Below are 10,617 nucleotides of genomic sequence, written 5' to 3'. Positions count from 1 at the left end.
AAGCTAGGAAGGCTTGCGGTTCGCGGAGTCCCAGTAATTAAGCAATGGCCTCTTTCTGCACTGGAGCTTCATCAACCCGGGGGCCCGTGCTCTCGCTTGGCTTTCTCGCGCAAGGCTGGGGCCCAAGCGCTTGAACCACAGCTCCACTTTGGGCTTTTTGCTGGTTTCCTGGAGGTAAGAGTCTCGGGCCTTTGGGCCAGGCTGGCGCTCGCCCTCAGGAGCTAGCCCTCAACTAGAGCCACTCGAGCCACAATCCCACTTCCAACATTTTCAAAGTTTATTGTAGAGTCTCAAAAAATTTCCTGACCATGATGGCTTTGAACCATGGACCTCAGATCTCAGCCTCCTGAGCAATTAGGATTATAAGCATGAGCCACCAGCATGTGGCTTTAGCTTTTAATTTTTTTCCTGTATGTGCACACATATCTCAGTTACATTTACTTTCTAAATTATACTATATATATATATACATACATATATGTACATACATACATATACACACATATATGTATATGTATATTTGCTGGTACCAGTGTTTGAACTTAACAGCCTTATGCTTATTTGACTTGCTTGCTCAGAACTATGCCTCCAGCTCAATATTTTACTGGTTAATTGGAAATAGAGTCTAGAGAACCTTTCTGCCTGAACTGGCTTTGAACCTAGATCCTCAGATCTCAGCCTTCTGTATAACTGAATTATCAGTGAACAGCTAGAAAATACCACCACCACCCCCCTTTTGGTGCCAGTACTGGGGCTTGAACTCAGGGTCTGGCCACTGCCCAAGTTTTTTTTGTGCTCAAGGCTAGCACTCTACCACTTGAGCCTCAGCACCAGTTCCAGCGTTTTGGTGGTTAATTGAAGATAAAAATCTCGTGGACTTTCTTGCTGATTTCAAACTGTAATCCTCAGCTCTCAGCCGCCTGAGTAGCTGGGATTACAGGCATGAGCTGCCAGCACCAGGTTAGAAGATACCAGAGGAACTTGGAGCTCTAATCAAATGTGCTCCTGATAAAGAGCCAGTGCTCCTGATAATGAGCCAGTGCACCTATTTAATTAAAAGCAGCAGCTTCCTATGGGAGCACAGTACAGCCAGTGCTGCCAATGTGGCTGCCTGCTGTCACATATTCATAGTGAGTTACTCTTCATTCCTGCTGGCGTTCCTGGAAATATTCATCAAACATAGAGGAAGACTCAGCTTCTTGTTCCTGGCACAAAGGAAACACAAAACAGAAAATGCATTCATTTCTTCTCAGTCATTTACTCTGTATGGAGGGTGAGCTTCAGGTGTTGATCTCAGGAAATCTTTTTTTTTTTTTTTTTTTTTTGGTGCCAGTATTGGAGCTCAAACTTAGGGCCTACATACTGTCCCTTAGCTTTGTTTTCCACTCAAAGCTGGTGCTCTACTACTTAAGCCACACCTCCACGTCAGATTTTTGCTGGTAAATTTAGAGATAAAAGTTGCTTGGATTTTTTTTTTTTTTTTTTTTTGTCGGTCGTGGGGCTTGAACTCTGGGCCTGGGCGTTGTCCCTCAGCTCTTCAGCTCAAGGCGAGCGCTCTACCACCTGAGCTACAGCGCCACTTCCGGTTTTCTGGTGGTTTATTGGAGATAAGAGTCTCACGGTCTTTCTTGCCCGGGCTGGCTTTGAACTGCGATCCTCAGATCTCAGCCTCCTGAGTAGCTAGGATTACAGGCGTGAGCCACCAGCGCCCGGCTAGTTGCTTGGATTTTTCTGCCAGGCTGGCTTCAACCCACCATTCTCAGATCTCAGTCTTCTGAGTAGCTAGGATTACAGACAAGAACTACTAGCACCCAGCTGCTATAGGCAATAGTAATGGTAAGAAAAAGCATAATAGAATTTTTCCAGGTAGGGGTGGTTGGACATGCCTATAATCCCAGCCACTTGGGAGGCTGAAGGAAGAAGATCCCAAGCAGCCTGGACTACTAGCTAGTGCTTGTCTTAAAGAAAACAACTCAGACCTTTGGCAAATCTAGTGTGCTCCTATGTCACCCAAAAAATAATGGATTACATTCAGTGGCTCTCTGTCCCATGCTGTGGCAGCGCTCTCCTGCCAGCTGCTATTAGTCTCCTCCAAGTTCAACTCTACCTTGTCCACCTCCTTTCACACATCTCCCAGCAAGCACAAACACAGAAGACTATAGCTGCTCCAATAGGTGAAGTAAAATCCATACAATCGCTGAACACACGTGGGAGTTGGAAGATTACCCAGAAAGCCCAGGGAGCACCACCATTCTCAAGACAAAGATCCTAACTCCAGGAGTTGCCTAGGTTAGTAGGAGGCTACTGGCAATTATGTTCCCCAAGCCAGGAAAAACAGCTCAAGTGAGAAATCACCTTTGGTTCTTTAAATTCCAGGTCCTCTCCATACTGAATGGCAAAATCGATATTCTGTAACACAATGTTCATGCTCTCCTCATCTGAGTGATCATATGGTAAAAACCGCACCATGCTGTAGTCATCAATCTGTGGTGAGGATTTCAAGAAAAATACATTATTTTCAATTCGCAGCAGAGACTTCTAGCCATCTGCACTCCCGACTACAACATCTGCGCCTGGGTTCAAAGGGAGGAGTGGTGGCGGTGGCAGAGGCAGGCAAACCCTTGCTGACTGCCCTGAGCTCACACTGGCTCACTGCTTAACCACACGCTGGGCCACGCATGTTCATCTGAACCCCACATCTACTGGGAATAACGGTGAAAGCCAATTTTTGTTTTTTCTTTTTCTTTTTTCTTTTGGCAGTTCTGGGGCCTGAATTCAGGGCCTGGACACTGTCCCTGAGCTGCTTTTCTCAAGGCTAGCACTCTACCATTTGAGCAGCTCCACTTTTCTGTTTATGTGGTACTGTGGAATCGAACCCAGGGCTTCATGCATGCTAGGCACGCGTTCTACCACTAAGCCACATTCCCAGCTCTTGTTTTTGCTTTTAACTATCTTTAAGTAGTTGTACAAAGAGGTTTCAAATCAACGTGTCAGCCTGAGTATTATGCATCTTGATCAATGTCACCTTTTTCATCATCTTTTTCTTTTGGTGGTGCTGGGGTTTGAGTCCTGGCTTTTGCTAGACAGACTCTCTATCAGTCAGTCATGGGCCCTGAACTCTGGGCCTAGGCGCTGATCCTCAGCTCTTCAGCTAAGGCTAGTGCTCTACCACTTGAGCCACAGCACCACTTCCAGCTTTTTCTGCTTATGGGGTGCTGAGGAATAGAACCCAGGCCCTCATGCATGCAAGGCAAGCACTCTACCACTGAGCTACCTTCCCAGCCTACCTCTAGCTTTTTATTTGGTCAGGATCTCACTATGTGGACCAGGGTAGCCTAGGACCTGCAATCCTAACTTGGCTTCCCAACTGCTGGGTTTACAGGTGTGTACTACTATATCCAGCTCTCAACTGACCATTAGCTTGAAGTAAGGTATACTGATTTATTGGGCTCTCCATATCTCCTAAATTGAACTAAGTGGCCACCTCAATAGACCCTTCTTTTTTTGCAGGTGTGGGGCTGGACTAGATGCAGTCAAATTCTCAACCAGGCCAAAAACTCCTCAAAATTAGCTGGCTGTCACCGGTGGCTCACACCTATAATCTTAGCTGCTTAGGAGGCTGAGATCTGAGGATCACCGTTCAAAGCCAGCCCAGGCAGCAAAGTCCGTGAGGCTCTTATCTCCAATAAACCACTGGAGAACAGGAAGTGGCCCTGTGGCTCAAGAGATAGAGCCCTCGCCCTGAGCTGAAGAGTGCAGGGACAGTGCTCAAACCCAGAGTTCAAGCCCCACGACCGACCCCCCCCCCAAAAAAAAAATAGCTGGCTGCTGATGGCTCTATATATAACCTCTAACCTTAACTACTCAGGAGGCTAAGATCTGAGGATCATGATTTGAAGCCAGCCCAGCAAGAAAATCTATGAGATCTCCAATTAACCACCAGGAAACCAGAAGTGGAGCTGTGGCTTAAAGTGGTATAACACTAGCTTTGAGCAAAAGGACTCAGGGACAGCACCCAGGCCCTGAGCTCAAACCCCATGACCAGCAAAAATCTTCTCAAGATTAAATACACTTTAAAAAGCTTACCAGGGGCTGGGAAGGTGGCTCAGTGGTAGAGCGCTTGCCTTGCATGCATGAGGCCCTGGGTTCGATTCCTCAGCACCACATAAGCAAAAAGAAAAAAGCTGGAGGTGGTGCTGTGGCTCGAGTGGTAGAGCACTAGCCTTGAGCTGAAGATATGAGGGACAGCGCCCAGGCCCAGAGTTCAGGCCCCACGACTGGACCCAAAAAAAAAAATAATAATAATAAAAAGCTTACCAGTCCACAAATAGCATTAGTCAGTTTTTTAAATTTTTTGCTTCTTAAGCCACTTGTGGAATCTTGTAATAAAGAATACATATCAGGATCCAGAAACCTGTCAAAGTAAAGAATAAATGAATACTAATCAGGAGGCCGGGGTTACAGCAGGGAAGGTCACAACTCGGCAGACAGAGGGCTGAGACCTGACAGCCACAGGACAGGAAACTCACTTCTCAATTTCCTTCTTTGCTTTCTTGCTCAGCAGGTCCATTTTGGTCATGATGTTCACTTGAGGAATTTCCAGAGAGATCATGGCACTCAGGGCCGCCAGGACGCCAGAGATGAACTGAAAGAGGCACAGACGGGATCAATGGTTGCCTCAGTCACCGAGAGAGGCCTCTACCCACTCCAGCAATGCTGGAGTAAGAAATGCTCCTGTGACCAAAGACCTAGAGAACCACAGCTCACATGGACTCCCGGGTGAGGGAAGAATAAAAGATGTGGACTTCCATCTGTGCTAACCACAAATTCCAGTTTAGACAGAAATTCCAAATAGACCTTTATTTTTCTGTCGGTCTTGGGGCTTCAACTCAGGGCCTGGGTGCTGTCCCTGAGCTCCTTTTGTTCAAGGCTAGCGCTCTACCACTTTCAGCCACAGTGCCACTTCAGTTTTCTGATGCTTAATTAGACATTACGAGTCCCACGAACTTTCTTGCCCAGGCTGGCTTTGAAATGCAATCCTCAGATCTCAACCTCTTGAGTAGCTATGATTACAGGCATGAGCCACCAGTGCCTGGCTTGTATCAGCTTTTTCTTAAGCAAGTAACTCTCCAAAATCTGTATTTCATTTCTTATTTTTGAGCTAAAAATATCTATTAGTGAGTTAAAAATACATAATAATATAGTAATTAAGAAAAGGATACTAAATAGCTCCAGACTGATGTGTGCAATGCCAGGAATCACAGTAGTTAAAGGAGGATGCCATCTCTGTACAGTACCCATGACCAAGCAATCGCCAACACACTTATCCCCACACCTTGAATGACTCCACCATGAACTGGGAATCGACAAGAAAAACTCCACAGACTCGGAACTCCCACTGCTCCAGCTGCTGGACTAGCTGCTTCATCACAGGCAGATGCGTGTACAGCTCAATCTGACCTGCAGAAAGAACACAGAAAACAGGTTAAGTCATCAACTATACCTAAGTCCTCCCATCCAAGGTGAAAAGAGGAATTCTAAATCCTAGCTACTCAGGAGGCTGAGAGCTGAGGACCATGGCTCAAAGACAGCCTGGGCAAGAAGGTCCATGAGATGGTTACCTCCAATTAACCACCAGAAACTCCGAAGTGGAGCTTGAATGGCTTAAGGTAGTAGAGCAATAGCCTTGAGCAGAAAAGCTCAGGGACAGCATCCAGACCCTGAGTTCAAGCCCCATGACCAATTAAAAAAAAAAAAAAGAAAAAAAAAAGAAAACAAATGAAGGCCACAAAACCGTATTAAACTTATGAGGCCTTGGGTGTGAGAGCCCCAACCTGAAACACTGCCCCTCACCTTCACCTCTACCCTGCAGCTTAGAGGCCACAAGACCAGAGATCTCCCTCTCCCCTGCATGCGACACTCTTAGTTACTGAGGGATTCAGGGACCACTGGGGTGATTTTGTTTCTGGTATCTCACAAACCACTGGACTGAGTCCCAGAAAGGCAGAGACCACAGCTACCTCGTAATCTATCAAGTTCAAATGCACAAGACATGGCACCTTGCTGCTGTGCTGTCAGAGCTACACAGAGAACATAACTACAGCTTCAAAGGTAACACAAACTGCTGACTTACCTGGACAGTCAAAAAGGATGTAGTCATCCTCCACATGGCCGAGACAGTCCTCCAGCCAGTCAAAATTATTGGCAAAGTACTCCATGCAGAACACCAGTCCTCCGTTGGGACCAAACCTCAGCGATGCATCCTCCATCACATCATCCACTTCAATCAGCTCCCGGATGTCTGGAAAGAACAGAAGAATGTCCTCTTGAAAATTACAATCCTGGGGCTGGGAATGTAGCTTATTGGTAGAGTACTTGCCTCACATGTGTGAAGCCCTGGGTTCCATTCCTCAGTACCACATAAATGGAAAAAGCTACTGAGGAGGCTGAGATCTGGGGATTGCTGTTCTGAGCCAGCCTGGGCAAGCAAAGTCCATGAGACTCTCATCTCCAATTAACCACCAGAAAACCGGAAGTGGTGCTGTGGCTCAAGTGGTAGATTGCTCACCTTGAGCTGAAGAGCTCAGAGACAGCACCCAGGCCCAGAGTTCAAGTCCCACAACCAACAACAAAAAAAAAAAAAGGAAAAAAATGGATTTGGGCATAGTGGTTTGTGTCTATAATTCCAGGTATTTGCAAGGCAAAGGAAGGAAGATCACTGATTTAAAAGACTAGCCCAAGCAAAGTTAGCAAGACCCTATCTCAAAAACAAAATATGTGCTGGGTGCTGTAGATTCATGCCCATAATCCTAGCTACTTAGGAAGCTGACATCTAAGGATCAAATAAAGCCAGCCCAGGCAGGAAAGTATATGATACTCTATCTCCAATTAACCACCAGCAAACCAGTAGTGGAGCTGTGGCTCAAAGTGGTAGAGTACAAAAGAGCCCAGGCGCAGTACTCAAGCCCCAAGTTCAAGGGCCATAACTTACCACCATCACCAATAAAAATAATACAGCTGGGCACAAGGGGCTTATGCTTGTAATCCTTGCTACTAAGGGAGTCTCAGATCCAAAGGATCAAAGTTTGAAGCCAGCTTGGGCAGAAAAGTCCATAAGCCATTATCTATAAAATAACCATAACCATCAAAAAACAGAGGTGGAGGTGAGACTCAACCTACAGAGGGCTAGCTTTGATCAAGGAAGAGGCTGAGTTCAAACCGTGGTAGTGACAATTTAAGAAAATGGTCTGAGGGGCTGGGAAAGTGGTTCAGTGGTAGAGTGCTTGCCTTGCATGCATGAGGCCCTGGGTTTAATTCCTCAGCACCACATAAGCAGGAAAAAAAAAAAAAGCTGGTAGTGGCACTGTGGCTCAAGTGGTACAGTGCTAGTCTTGAGGTGAAGAGCTGAGGGACAGCGCCCAGGCCCAGAGTTCAGGCCCATGACCAGACCCAAAGGAAGGAAGGAAGAAAGGAAGGAAGGAAGGAAGGAAGGAAGGAAGGAAGGAAGAAAGAAAGAAAGAAAGAAAGAAAGAAAGAAAGAAAGAAAGAAAGAAAGAAAGAAAGAAGGAAAGAAAGAAGGAAAGAAAGAAGGAAAGAAAAAGAAAGAAAGAAAGAAAGAAAGAAAGAAAGAAAGAAAGAAAGAAAGAAAGAAAGAAAGAAAGAAGGAAAGAAAGAAAGAAGGAAAGAAAGAAGGAAGGAAAGAAGGAAGGAAGGAAGGAAGGAAGGAAGGAAGGAAGGAAGGAAAGAAAGAAAATGGTCTGAGCCGGGCGCCGGTGGCTCATGCCTGTAATCCTAGCTACTCAGGAGGCTGAGATCTGAGGATCACGGTTCAAAGCCAGCCCGGGCAGGAGAGTCCGTGAAACTCTTATCTCTAATAAACCACCACAAAACTGGAGTGGTGCTGGATGTGGCCCAAGTGGTTAAGTGCTTTCCTAAGACAATAGGTTTCCTGAGTTCAAGGCTTAATACCATAAAACAAAACAAAAAACCACTGTCACATATCATCACAAACAGACCACCAAACAACAATCAATGTGTTCACCAGGGGCATCAGACTGTAATAGCTGCTGTGTGTGTGTGTGTTGGTTCTGGGGCTTGAACAAAGGGACTGGGCACTGTCCCTTAGCGTTTTTGCTCAAGGCTGGCACTGTACCACTTGAGGCACATCTTCACTTCTGGCTTTTTGCTGGTGACTTAAACATCAGTCTCTAGAGTTTGTCTGTCCTGGCTTGCTTCAAACCACTCTCCTCAGATCTAAGCCTCCTGAAGAACTACCTGGTAGACATGAGCTACTGGTGCCCAGCTACAATAATTATGTTTTCAGCTTCCAGGATGGGCAGCCTGCACTCCCTTCTCCCCCTACCTACTATTCCCAAAGGAGGGGAGGCCCCGCCAGGACTCACCAGCCATCACAGGGTAGTTGAAGTGCTCGGCCGCTGGGTCTAGGTTGACCACCTGGACAGACCGGCTGAGGGCTTCACAGTGCTGCACCATAGTGGAACAGTAGGTGCTCTGTAAAATCACAGGAATAAGAGTAAGAGCAGGCCAGGCCACTCACCTTCATATCCTTTAGGGACCAAGTCAATGGCTCAGGCTGTGATAAAGACTGAAGTAACATGCTTCTGGACTTTCTCCCTCTGATATCTGGGCAATTTCTTCATTTATACTGTATTTTATATGCCTAATCTGAGGATTTCAATTTGAAGCCAGCCTGGGCAGGATTCTGTGAGACCAGCAAATATGCACACACACACTCTCTCTCTCTCTCTCTCTCTCTCTCTCTCTCTCTCTCTCTCTCTCTCTCTCTCTCTCTCTCTCTCTGCAGTATAATGTAACAATAACAATCACAATCCTTTTTTTTTTTTTTTTTGGTCGATTGTGGGGCTTGAACTCCGGGCCTGGGCACTTTCCCTGAGCTTTTCAGCTCAAGCCAAATGTTCTACCACTTGAGCCACAGGGCCACTTTCAGTTTTCTGGTGATTAGTTGGAGATAAAGAGTCTCATGGGGAATTTCTTGCCTGGGCCGGCTTTGAACCTCTATCCTCAGATCTCAGCCTCCTGAGTAGCTAGGATTACAGATGTGAGCCTCCAGTGCCTAGCACAATCCTAAGTTTATGTGTGCCAGTCCTAAGCATTGAACTCAGGGCCTGGGAGCTGTCCCTTAGTTATTTCCCTCATTGTCTCCTCAAAGATGGCCCCCCACCATTTGGGCCACACCTCCAGTTTCAGGCCAAGGCTGGTTTCTAGCCAGGCTGGTTTTGAGCTGTGATCCTCAGATCCCAGGCACTTTGAGTAGCTGGGACAACAGCCACTCAGGAGCTTCAACTGTCACACATCAGCTCAACTTGTAGCCCAGGCTGGCCTAGAACTCCCGATCCTTCTCACCTCTGACCCTCAAACGCAGGGTAATCCCAGCATTTTATGCCTGTAATAGGCATGAGCCTCAGGCTGGAGGTGTTTGCTTTTACTCCTAAAAAAAAGACAATCTCAAGGGCTGCTATGAAAATAAATCAGGGAACTAGGAGAGAGTGAGGGAAGGGGTGACACTGTCCAAAAAGACATGTGCTCTTTGCAGGGACATCGCCCAAGCCCAGAGTTCAAGCCCCAGGACCGACAAAAAAAAAAAAAAAAAAAAAAGACGTGTGCTCTTTACCTGACATGTGTAGCCCCTCTGCATATCACCTTCTTAATAGCAACTTAAAATATTTTAAAATGAAATAAACACCTTCTTTTTTTTGGGGGGGGGGTCCAGTCGTGGGGCCTGAACTCTGGGCCTGGGTGCTGTCCCTCAGCTCTTCAGCTCAAGGCTATCGCTCTACCACTTGAGGCACAGCGCCACTTCCAGCTTTTTTCTTTTTGCTTCTGTGGTGCTGAGGAATCGAACCCAGGGCCTCAGGCATGCAAGGCAAGCGCTCTACCATTCAGCCACCTTCCCAGCCCTTCAATGTTTTTTTTTTTTTAAAGAAAACACACCGGCGCCTAAGTACTCAAGGAACTTTAGCAACTACCTTTAGTCCCGAGCAAAAGCAGAACGGACCCTGAAGCGCGGGGGGCACAGGGGGTCGTCCGAGGCCCCGGTTTCACAGGCCCGCTGCCCCGCCGCTGCCCCGGCCCCCCACAGCGGCGACTTTCCGCTCCTCACCTTCCCGCTGCCGGCGGGGCCCATGACGAGCTGCGCGTACCGAGGCATGGCGGGTCCCGGGGTCCCCGTCGGCTCCCGTCAGCTCCCGACGCCTTCAGCCTTCGCGCGACGCCCTCTGACTTCCGGGAACTCGAAGTGGGAACCAATCATAATCCATCCTCCACTTCCGCGTTCCGTTCTGTCACGCCCCTAACTACAGGGCGTTCCGCGGGTCAAATCCCGGGACTCTCGCTTGCGGGCGAAACGAGTGTGGGTAGAGAGGGCGGGCCCGCGCATGCGCCGCAGCTGTCGAAGGCCAGGAGCGGTTGGCGAACCAACGCTCTGGTTGCCTGGGTAACAACGGCTAACGGTTCGCTGCGCGCCCGGGCGCCCGGGTTTCGTAGCTTCTCAGGGTTTGACTTTGCGGTGCCGAGGGTCGTTGGGGTTGGAGCACGTGGTCTCCGGGCACGTCCACTCGCCCGCGTTCCCGCCGCGCG

At 47.8% G+C, this 10,617-nt stretch overlaps 1 protein-coding gene across 1 annotated transcript; it reads right to left on the bottom strand.

The window, feature by feature from the left end:
- Nucleotides 1-263: 263 nt before the first annotated feature.
- LOC138826405 (GPN-loop GTPase 3) lies at nt 264-10,567 on the bottom strand. The gene is made up of 8 exons (XM_070021542.1): nt 10,142-10,567; nt 8,403-8,511; nt 6,134-6,301; nt 5,336-5,460; nt 4,530-4,645; nt 4,318-4,414; nt 2,356-2,484; nt 264-1,205 (listed from the first exon to the last, which is right to left on the bottom strand). The coding sequence occupies exons 1-8, from the start codon at nt 10,187-10,189 to the stop codon at nt 1,143-1,145; spliced, it is 855 nt and encodes a 284-aa protein (XP_069877643.1). The 5' UTR covers nt 10,190-10,567; the 3' UTR covers nt 264-1,142.
- Nucleotides 10,568-10,617: the final 50 nt, after the last annotated feature.

This window comes from Dipodomys merriami, unplaced genomic scaffold (genome assembly GCF_024711535.1).
Source record: "Dipodomys merriami isolate MVZ:Mamm:240054 unplaced genomic scaffold, mDipMer1.0.p SCAF_142, whole genome shotgun sequence".
NCBI classification, from domain to species: Eukaryota; Metazoa; Chordata; class Mammalia; order Rodentia; family Heteromyidae; genus Dipodomys; species Dipodomys merriami.
This window is presented reverse-complemented; position numbering and strand designations above follow the sequence as displayed.